The sequence below is a fragment of the Choloepus didactylus genome, chromosome 5 (genome assembly GCF_015220235.1).
Source record: "Choloepus didactylus isolate mChoDid1 chromosome 5, mChoDid1.pri, whole genome shotgun sequence".
NCBI classification, from domain to species: domain Eukaryota; kingdom Metazoa; phylum Chordata; class Mammalia; order Pilosa; family Megalonychidae; genus Choloepus; species Choloepus didactylus.
The window spans coordinates 62,064,539-62,087,941 of NC_051311.1; the positions used below are offsets into that span (position 1 = coordinate 62,064,539).

A 23,403-nucleotide genomic window follows, 5' to 3' on the forward strand; every position below is an offset into this window, starting at 1 on the left:
GGAGGAAAATGGAGTTCTAGCTGCCCAGGCTATACTTGTTGACAGAGAACCTAAAGTTATCAATCAAACACTGTCAAAGGCTGCCCAGTCTGGTCGATGGAAATATGCCCAGCATGCATGCTTCTGTCAAAAACAAGGTTCGGGAAACATCTGGGCATATGGATACTCTGTTCGTGTACCCAAGCATGAAGAATCTATGGGCATATGGATACTCTGTTCGTGTACCCAAGCATGAAGAATCTATAATGAACCTAATTCAGAAGGAAATGGAGAAAGGTGACTCTCTGAGTGGTTTTTTTCGTCATAATGAGTATGGCTGGGGGCACAGGAGCAGGGCTAGGAGCCTTCATTACCCAGAATTTATAAGATCAGTACTCAAACTCTTTGAGAATGAATCACATTATATGGCCTTATGGAACTAGAAAAGTTATTGTTCAGAACTACAACTTCATTTTGACTATTTCTCACTTATACCTATCTTCGGATGCCCTCCTTGTTCATGAGAATGATGCTGTTCATAAGATCTGTGCAAAACTGATGGATAGCAGACAAATTTCTTTTGGCGATATGAATCAAGTCCTTGCACAGCAGCTGGGAAGTGTGTTCCAGTGTACTTACTCTGCAGAAGGCGCATTTCACTACAGAAGAAATCCTTTAGGAGACTTAATGGAGAATTTAGTTCCCCATCTTAATTTCAAGATGCTGGGTATTCGAAACATTCCTCAAATATCTGAGAACTCAGTGGCATACAGCACGTTTACTTGGGCTGACCTCCTCAAGCATTTGAGACAGAAGCTCATTTCTAATGTGAAAATGGAATAAGGGATTGATTGGCAGATACGGCCTCCTTTATCAGGACTTCCTGATCTTGGTAAAATGCCTCTGAACAAGGAACTTCATTTTAACACTTTCATTGCTAACTTAGTCATCCTTCGAGGGAAGGATGTGCAAAGTGCAAATCTGGGTGGATTTGACGATCCAGCTCTCTATACTTCTTGATTAGAACTTGTTAATGCTTTCAATATATGGAAAACCCAGCGAGCCTTCAGCAAATAAGAGAAGTCGGCAGCATTGGTCCGCAATAGCCAGTTCTTAGTAAAACCACTTGATACAATCGTGGGCAAAGCATGGAATATGTTTACTTCGAAGGCCTACATTCATCAGTACACAAAATTTGGAATTGAAGAAGAGGACTTTTTGGACAGCTTCACATTGTTAGAGCAGGTTGTTGCCAGCTATTGCAACCTCTGATTTTGAACAATGGGCAAAAAGTACCTTAAGGTGCTTTTAGACTAAAATATTTTCAATACTACTTTATCTGTAAAGTTTTCAAAGTACTAGCTGTTAAAGTAACAAAATGGAATGCTGATTCCATTCTGCATACTATTCCCCCCAAAAGGGGGGGGGGTTAAACTGGAGATTGGCATGTTTTCAATGAAAACATCTTCTACTTGGTATTTCATTTGTAAGAAAGAAAGTGGTACTCCTGTAAGGAACTTTGAAAACACCTTGATGAGATGTTGGAAATCTGGAACTGTACAGGCAAAGGGCATACATTGTTTTGTCTCCATATTCCTAAATCTTCCCTCTTTACTTGAAATTCACTAAATATGAAACAAAGTTTCACAGTGCAATTTTAAGCTAAGAGAATTCAATTCTGTATTTAAATATGTTCATCTTTGAAATGAATGCTTTCAACCACAGGAGGAAGCTGTGTCAAATGCTACAGTGTGAACGTCTATTTTGAATATTTAAATTTACCCATACCGGTAAGATTTTCCACTTAAGCAGTTATTTAACATAAATGTGAAGATTTTGGTAATAAATGAATACCATGCCTAAAAAAAATGTATTTGCCAAGCCCCCTTGAGGGACTGGGGGAAATGTAGAAATATTAAACTTCCCCAGCTAGGGAATTCCTTATATTCTTGCAAGCATTGGGGTCTACAGGCTTAGTAAGCCAAGACCTTGATCTTGGGGCTTGCCTTTATGAAGCATGTTACTGCAAAGGGGAGGCTAAGCCTACTCATAATTGTGTCTGAGAGTCACCACAGAGAACCTCTTTTGTTGCTCAGATGTGGCCTCTCTAAGCCAACTCAGCAGGTAAACTCACTGCCCTCTCCCTACCTACATGGGGCATGACTCCCAAGGGTATAAATCTGCCTGGCAACATGGAACGTGACTCCCGGGAATGATCCTGGACCCTACATTATGTGGTTGAGAAAGTCTTCTAGACCAAAAGGGGGAAGAGAAATGAAACAGAATAGTTTCAGTGGCTGAGAGATTTCAAATGGAACTGAGAGGTCATTCTGGAAGTAACTCTTATGTGTTATATAGACACTCTTTTTAGTTTTCAGATTATTAGAATAGTTAGAAGGAAATATCTGAAACTGTTGAACTGCAGTCCGGCATCCTTGATTCTTGAAGGCGAGCGTATAAATATATAACTTATATGGTGTGACGTTGTGATTGTGAAAACCTTGTGGCTCGCACTCCCTTTACCCAGTGTATGGACAAATGAGTAGAAAAATGGGGGAAAAAAGTAAATGAATAATACGGGGAGGTGGGGTATGGGATGTATTGGGTGTTCTTTTTACTTTTATTTTTATTCTTTTACTTTTTGGAGTAATGAAAATGTTCAAAAATGAATTGTGGCAATGAATGCACAACTATATGATGATATTGGGAACAACTGTTTTGCACTTTGGATGATTGTATAGGTATGTGGATATGTTTCAATTAAAAAAAAGAGAAAAAAAGGGACCAAACAGAAATACCAGTGATGAAGACTATAATAACCAAAATTAAAAATTCCTTAGAGAGTTTCAGCAGCAGATTAGAACTGGAAGAAGAAAAATCAGTGGACTCTTAAGATAAGACAATTGAAAGGATTTAGACTGAGAAGCAGAAAGAAAAATAATGGAAAAAAAAAAAGTGAATCAAGCCTAAGAGACCTATGGGACACCACCATGTATACCAATAAAAGCATATATAAATGACTCCCGGGGAGGAATGTAGACCCGGCATCGTGGGATGGAGAACATCTTCTTGACCAAAAGGGGGATGTGAAAGGAAATGAAATAAGCTTCAGTGGCAGAGAGATTCCAAAACGAGCCGAGAGATCACTCTGGTGGGCACTCTTACGCACACTTTAGACAACCTTTTTTAGGTTCTAAAGAATTGGGGTAGCTGGTGGTGGATACCTGAAACTATTAAACTACAACCCAGAACCCATGAATCTCGAAGACAGTTGTATAAAAATGTAGCTTATGAGGGGTGACAGTGGGATTGGGAATGCCATAAGGACCAAACTCCACTTTGTCTAGTTTATGGATGGATGTGTAGAAAAGTAGGGGAAGCAAACAAACAGACAAAGGTACCCAGTGTTCTTTTTTACTTCAATTGCTCTTTTTCACTCTAATTATTATTCTTGTTATTTTTGTGTGTGTGCTAATGAAGGTGTCAGGGATTGATTTAGGTGATGAATGTACAACTATGTAATGGTACTGTAAACAATCGAAAGTACAATTTGTTTTGTATGACTGCGTGGTATGTGAATATATCTCAATAAAATGATGATAAAAAAAAAAGCATATATAAAAAAAAAAAATTCAGAGCACAAGAAGACAAGAAAGAAGACGGAAAAACAAAACTAAAAACCAGGACAAATAGCACAAAATAAGAATAGAAATAAATCTAACTCACTCAATAATTTTCAGTATCATATAAATACAAACAAACCAAAATGTACTGCTTTGTATTGAAAAGACAAAGCTCGTCAGACTGGATAGAAAACAAAATCCAGTTATTTGCTTATTACAAAAAAAATTAAGGAGTTAGGTTAAGTGACTGCTAAAGTTCCTCCTGCTTTATCCAGCCAATGTGATTTTTCCATAAAGTCAAGCAGAACAAAGTCAGTCATTTCAGGAGCATTTGATAAAGGGACTATTTGCCTACATGGGCCGAATGTAAGGAAACCACAGGGGATATTCCAGTACCCTGGAACTAGGAAAAACAGGGCTCTGCTATCACACCAAGGCCTGAAGGGGTAAGACCAGGGAGAAGTTACCACATAGGTCTGGTTCTCTCCAATCCATTCTCCATACTGCAGCCAGAATGAGCTTTTAAAAATGTGAATTAGACTTTTTTTTTTTTTTTTTTTTTTTTTTTTTTGGTTTTTGGTTTTTGGATTTTTTTTTAGATGAAATTTTATTGTGATGTATTCACATATCAGATAATCATCCAAAGTGTATACAGTGGTTCATGGTGTCATCATATAGTTGTGCAGTGAATTAGATCTTATTCCCTGTAGGGGATTATATCATGCCCCCCACAAAATTGTGTTCAGGTCCCAATCCCTGATCCTGTAAGTGTGAACCCTTTTGTAAAATAAGAGTCTTAAAGATATTATCAGTTAATGTATGCCCAAAGTGAATGAGGGTGGACCTTAATCCAATATGGCTGAAGTCCTTATAAGCAAAGGAGATTGGACACAAAAGCTAGAAGTCGACAGAAAACAGAAGAGAAAGGAGATGATGCCACCATGTGCATTGCCATGTGACAGAAAAGCCAAGGGACCCCAAAGACTGCTGGCCAGCTAAAAGACACCCTGGGAGGAAGCAAGCCTTGTAGCCTCTGAAATTGTGAGCCAATAAATTCCTGTTGTTAAGCCAAAAAAAAAAAACCATTCTGAGAGTCCCAGAAAGAGAAGAAAGAAAAAAGGGCAGGAGGAAAATTCAAAGAAATAATGGCAGAAAACTTCCCAATTTTGATGAAAGGCATGAATATACACATTCAAGAAACCCGACTAACCCCAAACCTGATAAAAGTGAAGAGAACTGTGCCCAGACACCAAGTAGTCAGACTGTCGAATGCCAAGGACAAGGAGGCAGTTCTGAAAGCCACATGAGAAAAGCAGTGTGTTATATACAATGGAATTCTAATTAGATTAAGTGCCAACCTCTCATCAGAAACCATGGATGCAAGAAGGCAGTGGTATAAAATATTTAAAGTGCTAAAAGAAAATAGTTGCAACTAAGAATTTTTTATCTGGTGTGAGTGTCTTTCAAAAATGAGGGAGATCTCTCTCTAAGCCATCTCTGTAAGTATACTCACTGCCCTCCCTTCTATGTGGGACTTGACTCCCAGGGGTATGGAACTCCCGGGCAATGTGGGACATGACTCGTGGTGATGAACTTGGCCCTGGCATTGTGGGATCGAGCAAGCCTTCTTGGACCAAAAGGGGGAAGCAAAATGAAACAAAATAAAGTTTCAGTGGCTGAGAGATCTCAGATTAGAGTCGAGAGGTCATTCTGGAGGTTATTCTTATGCATTATATAGATATTCCTTTTTAGTTTTTAGTGTATAGGAATAGGTAGAAGGAAATACCTGAAACTGTTGAACTGCAACCCAGCAGTCTTGTTTCTTGAAGATAATTGTATAACTATATAGTTTATACTGTTTGACTGTGTGATTAGGAAAACATTGTGGCTCCCACTCCCTTTATATAGTGTATGGACAGATGAATAGAAAAATGAGGACAAAAAAATGAATGAATAATAGAGAGGAATAGGGGGTATGGGGTGTTTTTGGTGTTCTTTTCCATTTTAACTTTTATTCTCATTCTTTTTTGTGTGTGGTAATGAAATTGTTCAAAAATTGAATGTGGTGATGAATGCACAACTGTATAATGGTGCTGTGAACAACTGATTGTACACCAGGGATGATTGTATGGTATGTGAATGTATTTCAATAAAATTGAATTCAAAAAAAAAAAAAAAGAGAGCAAGAGAGTAAGACATTTCCAATACTTTTTACAGGTTATAAAATGGAAAGGCATAAAAACTAATGATATGTCTGTGGTTTTAGATACACAGTGTATAAATATACCATTTGTAAGAAGTTTAACAAAAAGATAGGGGATGGAGGAGGATAAGAACAGTATTTGTGTATGTTATTGAAGTTAAAACAAATGTGCTTATTAAAGCTTTAGGATATTACTTTATAATCCCATGATAATCATAAAGAAAATAGCTCAAGAATATACACATAAGGAAATGAGAAGGGTCTGAAAACGGTACACTACAAAAAGTCAAATAACAACAAAAGTAGGCATTAATGAAGGAATTGAGGGACAAAAAAGATATGACTTACAAAGGCCAGATAGCAAAATGGCTGGAAAAAGTCCTTCATTATCAGTACTTACTTTACATGTAAGTGATTACACTCTCCAGTCATAAGGCCAAAAATTGCAGAATGGGTTAAAAAAGTATGACCCAACTTATATGCTGTCTACAAGAGATTCATCTTAAATTCAAAGACACAGCTAGTTTGAAAGTGAAAGGGTGCAAAAAGATACTCTATGCAAATAGTAACCAAAAGAGAACTGAGGTAGCTAAACTAGTATCAGATAAAATATACTTTAAGTCAAAAACTGTTAAGCAGGACAAAGAATAACACTATATACTGATAAAAAAAGGTCAGTTCAACAAGACGGTGTAAGATTTATATATATGCGCCTAACAGCAGAGTCCCAAAATATATGAAACAAATATTGACAGATTTGAAAGGGAAAAGAGACTGTTCTACATAAATAGTATGAGATTTCAGTATATCACTTTCAGTAATGATTAAAGCATTTAGAAGATCAGTAAGGAAATAGAAAACTTGAATGATATGGTAAACCAGCTAGACTTAACAGAAGAATGTACAACTCTTTACCCTACAGCAAAAGAATACACATTCTTTAGTGCACATGGATCATTCTCTAAGGTAGATTAGATGTTAGGTCACAAAACAAGCCTGAACACATTTTAAAATACTGAAGTCATACAGTGTATCTTCTCTGACCACAGTGGAATGAAGTTAGAAATCAATAACTTAGGAAGAACTGGAAAATTAACAAATATGTGTAAATTAAACTACACACTTAAAAGCAGTGGGTCAAACAAGGAATCAAAGGGAAATTAAGAGCTATTTTAAAGCAAATGAAACCCAAACACAGCATACCAAAATTTATGAGATGCAAGAAAGGCAGTGCTGAGAGGGAAATTTATACCCTAAATGCTTACCTTAAAAAAGAAGAAAGATCTCATGTCAGAGTCCTAACCTTATATCTAGAGGAACGAGGAAAAGAAGAGCAAACTAAACTAAAAGCAAACAAAAGGAAGAAAATATCAGAGACTGAAGCAGAGATAAATAAAATAGAGAATAAAAAAAAAACAATAGAGAGACCCTGGCCCAGTCAAGATGGCAGTGAGATACTTCAGGGCTCTGTCCCCCCACTTCCAACCCAGAAGCTTTGAACAATCAGTAAAAACTGGCAGAAACAGCTTTCTCAAACCTCCAGTTAACTGTTAAAGGACTGCAGTAGCAGGGCAAGCGCCAAATCAAGATAAACGCTACTTAAAAGCGGTAAGATCTTGCAGCACCCTGGCTGGCCCTTCCTCATCCTTCTCTGGATTGACATGGAGGCAGCCCCTACTCCCAGGGTGGATTCCTGATTCCAGTTCTGGAGGGAGCAGTGTAACCCTCATGCATATACTGGGAGCATGTATGTTTGGCCCAGTAACAAAAGAGATTGATTCAAAAACCCCAACAAAGAAACACCTAGGACCAGACAGCTTCACTAGTGAATTTTACCAAACATTCCAAGAATTAACAGCAATCCTGCCCAAACTGTTCCAAAAATTGAAGAGGAGAGGCCACTCCCTAACTCACTCAGTAAGGTCAATGTCACCCTAAAACTAAAGTCAAATAAGGATATCACAAGAAAAGAAAATTACAGATCAATATCCTTTATGAATCTAGATGCAGAAATCCTCAACAAAATCCTATCAGGCTGAATTCAATAGTACATTAAAAGAATTTACACCATGATCAAGTGGGATTTATCCCAGGTGTACAAGGGTGGTTCAACATGAGAAAATCAATTAATGTAACACACTACTTTAACAAAAAAAGGGAAAAAAACACATGATCATCTCAGTTGATGCAGAAAAGGCATTTGACAATATCTAGCACTCCTTCTTAATAAAAATACTTAGAAAACTAGGAATAGAAGGAAACTTCCTCAACATGGTAAAAGGCATAGATGAAAAACCCACAGCTGATACCAAACTCAGTGGGGAAAGAGTAAAAGCTTTCCCTCTAAAATCAGGAACAGGACAAGAATGCCCACTGTCACCACTGTTACTCAACATTGTATTGGAAGTTCTAACCAGATGAATTAGGCAAGAAAAAGAAATAAAAGGTGTCCACATTGGAAAGGAAGGAAAAAAACTTTCCCTGTTTGCAGATGACATGGTCCTATGTATAGAAAATCCTGAAAAATCCACAACAAAGCTCCCAGAGCTAGTAAATGAATTCAGCAAAGTGGTGGGGTATAAGGTCAACACCCCAAAATCAGTAGTGTTTATATACACTGGTAATGAAAAATCTAAACAGGAAATCAAGAAAACAATTCCATTTACATTAGCAACTAAAAAAAATCAATTAACTAGGAATAAATTTAACGAGAATGTAAAGGTCTTGTACATGGAAAACTGCAAAGCATTGCTTAAAGAAATCAAGGAAATCCTCAATAAATGGAAGGACATTCTGGGTTCATGAATCAGAAGACTTAAGTATTGTTAAGATGTTAATTCTACCCAAAGTGATTTACAGATTCAGCACAATCACAATCACAATTCCAACAACGTTCTTTGCGGAAATGGAAAAGCTAGTCATCAAATTTATATGGTAGGGGTAAGGGACCCTGAATGGCCAAAACCATCTTGAGAAAGAAGTACAAAGTGGGAGGATTCATACTTCCCAATTTTAAAACTTATTCCAAAGCTACAGTAATAAAAACGATGTTGTATTGGTGCAAGGGTAAATATGTAGACCAATGGAATACAATTATGAGTTCAGAAATAAGCTCTTACATCTATGGCCAATTGATTTTTGGCAAGGGTGCCAAATACACTCAGTTGGGAAAGAATAGTCTTTTCAACAAATGGTGCTAGAAAGACTGTATCTCCGTTTGCAAAAGAATGAAAGTGGTCTCCTATCTCAGCCATATGCAAGGATTAACTCAGAATGTGTCGAAGATGTAAATATTATGACCAAAACTAAAACTCCTAGAAGAGAACATTAGGTAGCATCTTCAGGACCTTGGGCTAGGCAGTGGTTTCTTAGACTTTATACAAAAAGCACAATCAGCAACAACAAATAGATAAATGGGACTTGATTAAAATAAGAAACTTTTGTGCATCAGAACACTTTATGATGAATATAAAAAGTAACCTACAGAACTAAAGAAAATATTTGGGAACCACATATCCCATGAGGGTTTAATAACCAGAACATATAAAGCACCCATACAACAACAAAAACATGAGAAACCGACTCAAAATATGGGCAAAAGATTTCAATAGAGATTTCTCCAAAGAAGAGATACAAATGGCCAATAAGCACATGCGAAGATATTCAACATCATTAGCCATTAGGGAAATGCAAATCAAAATCACAATGAGGTACCATTTCACACCCAGTAGAATGGCTGCTATTCAAAAAATGGAAAATAAGTGTTGGAGAGGATATAGAGAAATAGGAATACCTGTTCATTGTTGGTGGGAATGTAAAATCATGCGGCCACTGTGGAAAACCGTTTGGGAGTTCCTTAGAAAGCTAAGTAAAGAATCGCCATATTACTTGGCAATCCTAATTCATGATATGTACTCAAAGGAATTGAAAGTAGAGATTCCAGCATATATTTGCACACCAATGTTCATAATGGCATTATTCACAGTTGCCAAAAGAGGGATAAAACCCATGTGTCCATCAACAGATGTATGAATAAATAAAATGTGGTATATACATACAATGGATTACTGTTTAGCCATAAAAAAGAATGAAGTTTTGATTCATGCAACATTAATGAACCTTGATGAAATCATTTAGTGAGATAAGCAAGACACCAGAGGACAAATATTGTTTGATCTCATTTATTTGAAATAATTAGAATGTGCAAATTCATGGAGTCAGAAACTAGAATAGAGGTTATCAGTGATTGGACTGGGGATAGAGAATCGGGTATTAATGCTTACTTGGAACAGAATTTCTGCTTGGGGTGATGCGATAGTTTTGGTAATTGGTGGTGGTGGTGTTAGCACAACATGGTGAATGTAATTTACACTAATGAATTATATAACTGAATAGGGTTAAAAGGGGAAATTTTATGTTGTATATATGTTACCAGAATAAAAGTTAAAAAAAAAAAAAAACCAACATAGAACTGTATAGCACAGTGACCCCTAATGTAAATAATGGACTATAGTTAATAGTATAATTATAATATCATTTCATCAATTGTAACAAAGGTACCACGCCAATGCAAAGTGTTAATAGCAGGGAAAACTGTGTGTGAGGGGAGTATATAGGAACCCTGTGTATATTTTCTGCATGATATTTCTGTAATCCTACGACTTCTCTAGTTCAAAAGAAAAAAAACTGATTTGTTGTTACAGAAAGCAAAACAGTGGTCCCTGGGGTCTCTGGTAGGGAAGATTGACTAGAAGAGGGCACAGGAGGAATTTTGGGGGTGATGGAAATTATAACTGTGGTGGTGGATACATGGATGAATTCATTTGTCAAAACTCATCAGTCTGTACATTTAAAATGAGTATGTTTTGTTTTATGTAAATATTTTTGTAAAAAATATATGTCACTTTGGATGATTGTATGGTATGTGAATTTATTTCAATAAAATTACGTTGAAAAAAGAATAATCAGTAAAATGACTGACAGAAAAAAAAGTCAATAAATTTTCTTAAAAAAATATATACACAAATAAGAAGAAATGGTTACATGACATGGAAAAGTTTTCCCCAAGGAAACCTGTAACTAATATTCATATTAAAGGTGTTCAGCAAAAGTTTTAATTAATTCTACCATATCAGAAGATAGATAAAATATAAATATTGCATTATGATTCATATGGATATTTATTGTAATGTTATTATAGCAAATATATTTCTGAACTATTGAAATGTCCATCGAAAGGGACTAGGTTTACAAGTTACGATGAAGCAGTAAAATGAATGGTAACTTTCTTTTCAAACACATAAGGAAGCTTTATATGATTTTGTGAAAAGAAATCCCCACGTTACAGAAAACATTATAAGAACAAATATGCAAGAACAAAATTGCAATATGCAATTGAGTCATATAAGTTATAATTTAGCTTATGTCTATTGTGTGCTTACCACATGACAGGCATTGAGCTACACACCTAGTGCCTGCATGTGCAAACACTATCACACTTAAATGTCTACACAGGCAGCAAACTTTTACCTTTGTAAAGTGGGAATAATGGAGTACAGGGCAAGGCGGAAGGAGAGAGAAGGCAGTTAGGGTGGTTTGAGATGAGGTGTTTCTACTATATGTAAAAGTATTGCTTGAATTTTTTTTATTATGAACACATGTTTTCTTTTTTGTTGGGATAGAATCTTTAAGAATATTTCCATTTTGAGAGGAAGAAAATTAGAAATGCAGAATATTTTATCAATTCTTAGAACACATTATTTTCACAATTTTAACTATAATTTTGATACTTTGTGTTATTTCTCCAAAGATGGTGCATTGTTCATCTTTGTATTCCATAGGGTTTCTTCATATGAGCAATAATTTCTTCACATGAGCAATAATTTCTTCACATGAGCAATAATAGGTGGCTCAACTGAATGATCAGTTGCTTTGATTAGAAACTCTTGGGAATGAGAATGTTTTGTAGGTTGGATTTAGTTCCCATTACATTAAGAAATTTAGGTTGTAAGGATGCAGGTTTTGAAAAATATGTATCTCTATAAAATACTTATTTCCAATAATAAACAAAAGTACAGTTTTAAAGTGAAAAATAAATAAGGAATAATTTTATTCAACCAGATCCTTGAAATATAAGTTCTTAGATTGTGTATTAGCACTTTCCATTTACTTTGGGCATCTTTTAATCAATTTCTATTCTCTGGACTAGAACAGAAATGTACATTCCTTAAGTGTCTTCTAGAAATAACACCTAGCTATTTATTTTGTGTCCAGGTGTTTCATATGTAAGTTGTACAACCTGCACATTAACCCTGAAAATTTGCTCTTATTGCCCCATTTTGTGGATGAGGTCACTGGGACTCAGGGAGGTTATGTAACTTGTCCAGTGTCACAGAGCAGTGATTTGAGGCCAGTTCTTTCTGACTCCAAAGTCAAATGGTTACTTTCTAAGTCTTGGTAATGTTTGAACGTGTGCTTTTCTAAGCTTTCTTTATAAGCTATAAAAATATGTTACCTTCACAGTATTTTACCAGTGTGATGTGATTTTTTAGAAATAACATTGTTTTGTTTTATGACTACAAATTCAGTATAGTTCATTGTAGAAAATTTGGAAATTTTACACAAAGAAGTATATCATCCATAATCCTGCTTCTAGAGATAACAGCCATCATTTTTAAGTTATAGTTACTACTTTGGGAGAAAAATGGATGACATTAACTATAAAAATATAAACTGTAAGTTGCACCATAATTTAAGAACATTAATGTGAATTTTTTACCTGCTTTTTTCCCCCTCCTCTTTCAGTTTTGTTGAATATTCTCCAGTACTATTTTTATGGCTAGATGGTATTTCTTCTTTTGTATATGTAAAATATATAATATATTTTATTTAAACATTCTCTATTATATAATTTAGGGTCTTTCCCCCTTTCAAAGTAATATAAATAATGCTGCAGTGAATATCCTTTTACCTAAATCTGTACACGTAATATTTGTTTAGGATAATTTCTTAGTAGAGTTGTCAATTCAACAGGTATTAGTATTTTAAAATTTTTGATACATGTTACCCTTCAAAAAGGTTACACCAGTTTATACTCCAGCAACCATGTCATATATAAGAATGCATTTTTTTCCTAACATTGGATATTACTGGTAAGATTGGCCATTTTGAAAATTTTTATTTTTTTAATTTCTTTGGATAGTTACCAGTTGCCTTTTATGATATGATGAGAAAAATCACTATTATAAGAAGTTTCCATTTGTCCCTGGCATAATGGATAACTTTTAGTTCAACTTGATTTTGAAAGCTATTATGAACCTTTTTATACATACTACATAAAACTCTTCTGGGTATTAGTTACTTATGATTTGCCATAATGAATTTGGCTCTTTCTTTTGAGTGTGTAAATCTGGCCACCTTACCTAAAATGAATAATAAATAGTAGGTAAGCTAAGTAATGCCAGTTTATTAAGATAAGCTATTATTGCTTTCATTCAATATCTGTTGAGTGTGTACTCTGCTATTCAAGATGATGGGGATACAACAGTAAACAAAATGACCAAAATCTCTGCATTCATTAAGTTTTCATTCTAGTGGATGAGATAGAAGTAAACAAGATAAATTATGTTAGTTAGTGGTTAGTGCTAAGGAGAGAAAAGCAAAAAGGGATGTTGTTATATTAATATTTGTGGAATGGGGTTAAAATTTTAGATAGGGTGGTCAGAGAAGATTTCACTGACTTTTGTATAAAGATCTGAGGGCTGTGAGAAAGCTAGCTATTTGAATATGTGGAGAAGAGCATTTTAAAGTTCTTTCTACCTGAAGAATAATCTGTGTTCTGTGTGTTTTGTTTTTAACAGAAGCTAGTATTACTAGCTTGAAACAAGCTGCTCTGGTCAAAGCTCCTCTCATTCCATCTCTGAATACAATTGTGCAATATCTAGACCTTACACCAAATCAGGAATACTTGTTTGAAAGAATCAAAGGTAACTATTGATTTGAAGGAAAAACAAGTGCTTTCTCACTACTATGAGACTTTATAAATATACAAGAGGAAAAAAATTTTTGAAAAATTAAAATTTTAACTGTATGATCTGTTCTCTAAATATGTATTTCATTATGGCTTAATTAAGGCTTATGCTTGGACAACTTTTAGATTTTATATGCTCAGAATTGTGAGAATAATGTAATTAGCATTGAATAGGTTAATTAATAATTTTAATCCATATTGGCAAACTGTTAAATATAAGGTAAATGTACTCAAGTGAATATTTCACTCAGTTTTCTACTCTTAGACTACCAGGAATAGGTACCACTGTGACATTCTTTACAAATTCAGCATTCTGATCCCTGTTTCTCTTAATTTTGATAATTTACGTTTAATATGTTGCTTCCTTATATTTCTGTTATATTTTTATTATTTGGGGGGAAAAGTGATCTGAGGAGAGTGACTTGAGAATAAGGAAATTTAGCCTCTCAGACACTCTTCCACACACTCTTCATGCCTCTATACTTAGGGAGTAATTCAAAAAGTTAGAATTTTTTTCTAATTTGGATAAACTTTGTAATGTGTTCTTACCACTAAAACAATTTTTGAAATAGTATTTCAATATTCAGATTGATCATAAATCCTAATTTGAAAATGTTATGGTGCTTCCCTTCTCCCCTAGGTTTGGATTGGGTTTCAGGAATAAACATGTTTTCATGACTTTTTAAAAATTTTTATATAAGGAAAATTTCAAGCGTATACAAAACTGGACAAAATAGTATGCTCAACTTTGTTGTACACATCACCCAGCCCCTACAACCATCGGTCCATGGGCATCCCTGCCCAATCTATACCCCCATCTACTTCCTTGTTATAGTATTTCAAGTAAATCCTATATATCATTATCAATTCATCTATAAATATTCCCACGTGTATCTCTAAAAGATAAGGCCTTTTAAAAGAATAACCACAATACCATTATCACACCTAATGTTTTTTAACCATTTCTTTGTATCATAACATGTCCAGCCTATGTTCAGATTTCCAGCTGTCTCATAAAGTGTAAAATTACTTTTTTGTATTGTTTGTTTGATTAGGATTAAAATAATATCTACATTTTTGTGATTGGTTGGTATCTTTTAAGTTTCTTTTAAGCTATGGTTTCACTCCATCTTTTTTTTTTAATTTGCCATTCATTTGTTGAAAGAACTCGACTGTCCTGTAGAGTTTCCCATGGCCTGGATTTTACTGATTGCATCCCCATGGTGTAGTTTTACATAATTTTCTGTCCTCTTTATTTCTCTGAATTCAGGTTCAGATTTTTTGGCAAGATTGCTTCATAGGTACTAGGATATTTGTATAGCCAAAAAAGTGTGTGTTTATGTTTGTGTGTGTGTGTACACATATGTACAAAATATATATAATGTATATCAAAGATACAAAAAGTTTTAAAAGAATGGTACAACGAGCACTATAACATCCTTCTAGATTGAACAATTGCCAAAATTGTTTATCTTTCTCTTTACATACACATGCATACATTTTGTTTGCTCTACCATTTGAAAGTAAGTTGTAGACATCATTACTTTTCAGCATGCATTTCCTAAAAATAAGAACATTCTCCTACCTAAGCATAGTACAATTATTACACCTTAAAAATTAACAATAATTCTGTAAGTATCATCTAATATACAGCCCATTTTAAGATTTCCCAGTTGTCAAAAAAATGTTACGTAGCCTTTTTTTTTTTCCTAACCAGGACACAGTCTAGATTTATACATTGTATTGTGTCATTTTATTTTTTAGCTTCTTTGTCTAAAACAGTTCTGCCACCTTTTCCCCCTCAGGATAATGACTTTTTGAAGAATCCAAGACAATAGTCTTGTCCCATATTTTGGATTTATCTAGTTCTTTCTTCATGTGGATGTTTAACTTGATTGTCTGTATCTTATATTTCTTTATGTTTGGGTGTTTTGATTAGGTTTTTAAGATGATATACTTCCCTCACTGTAATCCTTAGCTTCTCTCTCTCTGTTTTTTTTGTTTGTTTGTTTGGTATATTCTTAGCTTTTTTTATTTCACTTTGTTTTGCCATAGAACTCTCTCAGGGTGGCTGTATGAGTTCGTTTCGATGGAATAGAGGTAGAGACTTTAAAGGACGCAAGTGGGATACAGACCTGCCCACAGATTCTGCTGTAAGTCCCTAGTATTAATTTGTTTTTTTCAGGTTAACATTTTTGCTATTGGATTTATCTGTTTTTATTTTTCCATTATAAGAAAGTTTTTAAAAGAATTTAGAAACTGAAGTAGAAATAATTAATTTCAATAGTACCAGCATCTTATTAACCCAACAACCACTATTAATTTTTTGGTGTATTTTCTTTCTTGATTTATGTTTACTTAGATGATACTATTTTTAATTATGTTAATCATCGTTATTACATTTCTGTTTGTAAGATTTTATATCCTGCTTTTTTCACTTTTGCACGTTTAAGTATTATTTCATCATTATACATTGTCATTTAATGATTCTCCTGTATTGGACCTAAAAAGTTCAAGGAACTTGTGGTGGGGGGAGATCTTTTTATTTGTTTTTCTTTTTTAAACAAGGTTGCAAGGAATATCAGGAAGCATAGTTCTTTCTTTTTTGGAATCATCATTTTAGGAAAGAATCCTAGAATTAGATTTATGACATCAAAGAGTATGAAATTTTTGAGCACTTAAGATTTTTTCAAAATTATGGGTTTTTTTTTTTTTAATTTTTTGTAGTGACTGTGTGAAACTGAAGGTTTAAATTGAGAATTAAAAGTATGTATTATCTTGGTTTTGCTGTTAATTAACCATATGGATGTGAATGATCATCCATTTAACAGAAAACTAATAATGCCCTGCTGTTTTAAGACTGCTACAAAAAAACAAAAATGAAGATTAGATATTTAGGGAATAAAGGTAGCATTAAACACACACACACAATTACACACACATACAGATAATGTTACTTTGTAGTCCGGGGTATTTAAACTTTTTCTTTTCCAATTTGAAAAGGAAACCTCATCAGAATATAAACTGATTTGATGGCAAACGTATTTTTCTATGTTTGAATTGTGAATGGGTTGTTTGAATTAAGCAAACCAAATTAAGCACACTGAATTCTTTTAGGATATGGGAGAGAAAAATATTCTAATTAGTGAATTCCTTATTTCTATAGGAAATAATATTCTTGATGAATGGTTTATACAATCTGAATTATGGTTTTTTATATTTTCATTCTATAGATTTCACTTTGTATGTATAACCACTTGAAAGCATGTTTGCTAATTCTCTTTTTAGGGCAAAATTTTAAATTAGGAGTCATCATGAATACAAATGTTTTTAAAGGGCTATATCCATGATAGATTTTCATGCTGACTTTGAAAAATTGTTTCCTAATCTTCAGATCATCATGCATGTATTTTGCACCTACCTTGATTCCAGATTGCCTCCACATCCTAAGTACCCTGACGGAAAAACATTTACTTCTCAGCACTTTGTTCAGACACCAAATAAACCAGGTATAACCTCTCATAAAAGAATGAAGATTCTCATGTGAAGTATCTTTAGTGGTTTTGGTTTGTTTATTAATGTAAGATATTTCCTTTACAGATGTTACAAATGAGAATGTTTTTTGCATTTATCAGAGTGCTATCAACCCTCCCCATTATGAGCTCATCTACCAGTGCCATGTCTACAATCTTCCAAAGGTATTTCTATATGTAGACACTGCTGTTAGAGAATGTCATGGATGACTTGCTTTGATAACTTTTTAAAAATTAGATTCTCTTGTTTATGGAATAGGTACTTTTAAATTACAGAAAATGTGTTTCTTGTATATTCTTTTTTTAAACCATAAAATTAATATGTGCTTAAATTGGACAAGTATAAAAGAAGAAGAAGAAGAATCACTCTTTATTCCATTACTCAGAGGCAGCCACTGTTAACATTTTGGTGTATTGCTTTTTAATAAATTTCATTTTGATTTTTCTCTGTCTTTTTTTATGGGCTGAAATTAAACTACTTATGTGTGTTTATATCCTTTTAAAATTAGCTTTATAAACAGAGGTTTTCCAGACACCGTTGGCCATCCTCCAGTGAAGGTACCCGATTGTTGATGCATTACCCTGGACACTTTATGGCCTAAAAACTGTAATTGTGTAACCAAATAAACCCCCTTTTATAAAAGCCAAAAAAAAAAAAAAAAAAAAATTAGCTTTATAACATAATTTTTCATACTTTTTAATGGCTATTTTTAAAACTTCATCATAAGATTATAACATAATTTATTCAACCATTCCCCTACCCTTGGACATTTTGTATGTTTCTAATTCTTCACTCTTATAAATACTGCTGATTGTCTATCTTTATATTTATATATAGCTTTCTACATTTTGGATTATTTCTTTAGCCCAAAGTTCCAAAAGTGGAATTCTAGGTTACAGAGTATTTTCAAGGCTTTTAAAAATACGTATTTCATCAAAGTATTTTATTAAAAAAAAAAAAAAAAGTTATTGTACCAGTTTACAGTTCCATCCAAATATTTTACTTTTAATTGCAAAATCAGTTCTGTTGATGACCTCTATGGTTACTTTTGTTGCCAGCATCTTTACTGAGAAATTTTATGTTGGCTATAAGCATAAATTGTGTTCTCTGCCACAATCCAAGGAGGGGATATTAATTCCATTGTTTTCAAATTTGATACTGCAGCTTTGCAAATGTGTAAATATTTTGAGCCATTGAAGTTCCTGTTAATACCCATGGAAATCCTTTTTTCCCCCACAAAGAAACTATCCTTTAAAAATCATACAGCCTCAGATTCAAAATCAGATACCAAATCAGAGTAAACAGGTAAAAGTTAATCATTAAATTGAAATTCTAAATTAGGAGCTGTTTTTACAGACCAGCAATTACATATAATAATTTGGTTTAAGGACTAGGAGAATGCTTGCCTAGTAGTCCCATATAGATAAAATAAGTTTGTATTTAACATGTTACTTATATACTAAAGTATACTGTAATATATTTTGATACATGATTAAAAACTCTCTTAATCCCAACACTCTGGTTTATGCTGTTAATTTTGGAATGGAATTTGTGTGTGTGTGTGTGTTTGTGTTTGTGTGTAGTATAAAGGGCACCAGCCTGAGAATATTTCTCTTCAAGCCTTTGTAAATGCTGTTTACCATGTGTGGACCCTCCCAGTCTGTTTATCTTCTGCTCACTTTTTAGGTATCAACTTAAAAATCTCTTCCCACAACGAGGCATTTCCTACCTCACCAGTCTAGGTTAGATCCTTCCTTTATGGTCCCATGACACTCTACACCTCCCTCTCTTGTCACATTTATCACACTTACTGTAATTCCTAGTTTCCTGTCTGCCTTTCCTTTGAGTACATGGGTGCTCTCTGTCTATTCACCACAATTCCCGCCTCCAGCACAAAGTAGATAGGCACTTTGTTTAACAAGTGAATAAAAGTCTGATTTAGATGGAATTCTGAGTTAATAGAATGTGAATTAGTAACCTCTGCATATACTTGTCAGATTGAATTTTTGGTTGGGTTTAAACCTTAACACTGTTTTTTGTCTTTGTTCCAGGGCAGAAATAATATGTTTCATACATTGTTAATGTTCCTGTATATCATAAAGACCAAAGAGTCTGGAATGCTTGGGTAGGTATTTATGCTTTAAAAACGCAGCTTATTTTATTTTCTGTTTTTCTTCCTGTGTTAAAATTCTGCAAAAGACAACATCCTATACTGAAAAGATTTGAAGACCGAACAAGAGATACAGCTCTAGTGCTAGCTGTAATCTACTTCTGTAATCTTGGGCAAGTCCATTACCCCTCAGAACCTCCATTTCCCTTGGTAAAAAGGTATTTGGACTACATCATTGGCTTTAAAATTGTGTCCCCCAGGGGAACAATTCTGAAATGGAGAATATATTATTATCTTGCCACTTGAAAATTTAAAAAAAACTTGGAGTCTGTTTTTTCAAGCCATTCTGTTTCAGATACAAAGTCTTCTGCAAAATGTGTACACTCCCAGAGAGATTGGGTCAGTACCTATTCTGTAATATAATTAAATGGGATGGAAAAATTATCAATTGAAATTGTTTACTTTCTTAGTAATAAAGCTCAAATGTTGTTAACAACAAATTCAGAAGTACTATATATTATTTTTATTATTCTGAATTTTATTGTGTCAAGTAATACTTGAGATGAGTGGACCACAGCTAAGGCTGGAGAATCTTCTGGTAATGTATGGTCTGCAAGTCTGAAAACCTGGGTTCTGATGCCAGCTCTGCCCTTCCTAAGTAACCTTAGACTAACAAAATGTAAACTGAAAGACTGGAGTAGAAAATATTTGGTCAGTTCCAGTTCTGATATGCTGTGCCCCTTTTTTAAGTTTTGTTTTGGTGTCCTGTTTGTAACTTAGAGGTTATCCATGCTCTAGAACTGCGCTATTCCAGTACAATAGCCGCTAGCCACAGGTGGCATTAAGCACTCGAAATATGACTAGTCCGACTTAGGATGGGCTCTGAGTATAAATGTATACACCAGGTCTCAAAGACCTAGTACAAAGAAAAGAATGTAAAACATCTCATTAATAATTTTGCATTGATTATATGTTGAAATAATATTTTGAATACATTGGGTTAAATGAAATCTGTATTAAAATTAATTTCACCTTTTTACCTTTTTAGATGTTTACTAGAAAATTTTAAATTGCATTTGTGACTCACATTATATTTCTGTTGGACAACACCGCTCTAGAGAAAGCAAAACTCCCTTCCTCAAACATATTAGATAACAAAGATTAAAACAGATATGAACAAAAATTTACAAACTAATATAAACATTTATCAGCTTCTTTTATCATAGATAACAGTACAACCGTGTATAAACTAGAAACTGAAAATTCGCTTCTTATCTACCTTTCAATCCCATTTCCTGGAGATACTCAATGTTAACAGCTTCAGGTGTATGTTTCCAGTCTTCTTTCTGGGAATAAGTTGATTTTGTTTTTTAAACAAAAGTGTATTGTTCCCAAACATTAGTCTGTGACCTACTTTTTAGTTTTATGGTAAATGTTGGACATTTTCCATGTCAGTACATCCAGATTTTTTTCTAAAATTTCTAGGAATATTTAGTTATAAATATGTACATATGTATATTTGAAAGGTGGAATATGCTATAAATATATTGTTTTGTAATTATTCTTCATGTAAACTTGTTTCTGAAAGCCTGTTTTGAAGTGATGAATTAAGAAACATTTTAAGTAGGCAGTGAATTTTTTGTTTTAATTGAAAATTTCTTTTCCTCTGTAGATTCAAATTCATATTTTGAAACAGAAGTGATTTATTATGATAACATGAAGCTTGTGTCTAGTGCCATAAACAATTTGTCATAGGCAGAAAAATGGAAAGACTTTAAAGTGGGGCAGTAATATCCTCAGAAGCCAAAAAAAATTGATAACAGTTTTGTTTTGGTTTTGGTTATTATATGTTTTTAGACTTTTCTTCTTATATTACTCTATATTTCCATATGCAGCTCTCTCTTGATTCTTGAGTTTTGGACATTTTCTGTTGATTTCTTATTTTGTTAGATGAGTGAATCTCTCTCTTACAGCCCTCCTTTTCTCCCTCGATACTTACTTTTAAGATGTATTCATAATGTACTATGTAAATTCACTAAAGCGTCTCTAATAGTAAATTACAAATTCAAGTGAAGTAGGTAAAATTCTCTAAAAGGGCTAGCCTCCCCGTATCTTTCATTTTGCAAATTTAATTTACACTTTAATCTTACTTCTTGCTCAGATCATTTTGTTAGCTCTATTATCTGGTGTATTGGCTCTTGAAGTCCACTAAAAAATTAACTTCAACACTAAATAAATCCATTGTTCTAAATTTGGGTTTAAACACAGTGTCAAGAAAGTAATTACTGTTACTAAAATTCACCTGATAAGCCCTGTGTTATATTATTCATTGCAGAATGCACCAGATGTCATCAATTAAGCATGTGTTCCTTAGAGACTCTTATTTTAGTTATTAGAAAAAGACTAACTGCTTGACAATCAGTTCCACTAAAACTTATTTTTTTCTCTTTGTAGGAGAGTTAATCTTGGTCTGTCTGGCGTGAATATTTTGTGGATTTTCGGCGAGTGATCTTTTAATTCCAAACAGTTGGACTTCAATTTGAACCAGAAATTGAATCTAAGCATCTTAGTCACTGCCTCTTCTGAATTAGATACATGTGTGTATTTACAAACTCTTTAGATTTAATGAAAAATTAGCTATTTGAAACTTCCTTGTGAAAACATGTCTGATATCTTCTTCACCAAGAGATAATACCTTCAATTTTATCTCACATTTCAGATGTTTTAGTTGTCAGAAAAACTTGCAACCCTTCAGATTTTTGATCAAAAATGGTGCTTTTCTCTCTCCTTTTTCATTGTAATCTCCAAATCAGAGTCATCCACCAGATTCTTCCACCACAAGATTTTTTTTTCAGTTGTGTTGTTTAGAATAAATACTTAAAAAGATACAAGCAAATTACTAATATAATATTTTTATCTCTATATTTTTCCAGTGTTCTGCAAGGCAGCCCAAGGCCCATATTCAAAGAAATGAGGTTAACTTCTAAGTAATTTATTAGCCCATGTGTGTTTTTAAATATTAAAAGAAGTTTGACCCTTATAACTGGCTCGACCGACCTCTTTAATTGCATGGTCAACTTCTCTGCAAATGCAGTACCCGCCCAGTGTGAGAGAGCCGTTATGATCTCTGCTGATTTCTGCTCTCTGTAGGTAAACCCTGAATAAAAGTTCATGTCTCAGAAAAAAAAAAAAGAAGTTTGACAGTATTGGTACTTAAAAAGTCAATTCTTGGGTTAAATTTACTTGGTATAAGTAAACTGGGTCTTAGTTCGAGTCTGAGAACATTGAGAGAAATATCACTGCTTTTGGTTTTAACAACTCAATTTCACTATTCCAAAATATTGTGTTATTTTAATAGTTCCTTTCTTTACGATCATAGTGATATCCCATCTGTTTAACTTTTTTAGACGTGTTTAAAATATCCGGAGAATGAGAAGTTACCAAGTTTGTAAATTTTATTTGGCTCCCCATCTTTAATTTAATTGTAGTATCTTTAATTGTTTATGTAGTTTCTCTAAGTCTACCTGCCAATTGCATGTGTATTTTTTGATTGATATATTAGAGACTGTTTCCATCACCTTATGTAAATGTAGAAACAGCTAAAGCCAATATCTTCTGGATAACTGTATATTGTATTTATACATATACAGTATTTTTATATATGCATTTCATTTTGTATAATTTGTAAATTATGTTTTTCAAAAAGTTGTTCCTGTTTTTTAAAAATTGGATGTCCAAAGGAAAGGAAGATGTCTTAACTTCCTATCTTTTAACTTCTTTTGATGTATGTTAAATACATTTATTATGTTATTTTAGAAGAAAATACCAATTAGCTGTATTAAATGTAAGAATATGTTAAAATCTAAGTCTCTTCTTTCAAAAGTTATTGAAGATGTCATGGAACAACAGTGGAACAACAATCGCT

The 23,403-nt window shown here is 33.7% G+C and overlaps 1 protein-coding gene and 1 pseudogene across 3 annotated transcripts in view; both read left to right on the plus strand.

Moving 5' to 3' along the window:
- TMEM209 (transmembrane protein 209) overlaps positions 1-22,738 on the plus strand; it is a 59,965-nt gene extending 37,227 nt beyond the window's left edge. For all 3 annotated transcript variants that reach the window (XM_037836160.1, XM_037836161.1, XM_037836159.1), the window contains exons 10-15: positions 13,665-13,790; positions 15,890-15,987; positions 17,229-17,343; positions 17,435-17,532; positions 19,420-19,493; positions 21,933-22,738. In XM_037836160.1, coding sequence (XP_037692088.1) covers positions 13,665-13,790; positions 15,890-15,987; positions 17,229-17,343; positions 17,435-17,532; positions 19,420-19,493; positions 21,933-21,987 — 566 coding nt within the window. In that variant the 3' untranslated portion in view covers positions 21,988-22,738. The remainder of the gene's footprint in view (positions 1-13,664; positions 13,791-15,889; positions 15,988-17,228; positions 17,344-17,434; positions 17,533-19,419; positions 19,494-21,932) is intronic.
- Positions 267-1,253, plus strand: LOC119534116 (annotated as a pseudogene).
- Positions 22,739-23,403: the final 665 nt, after the last annotated feature.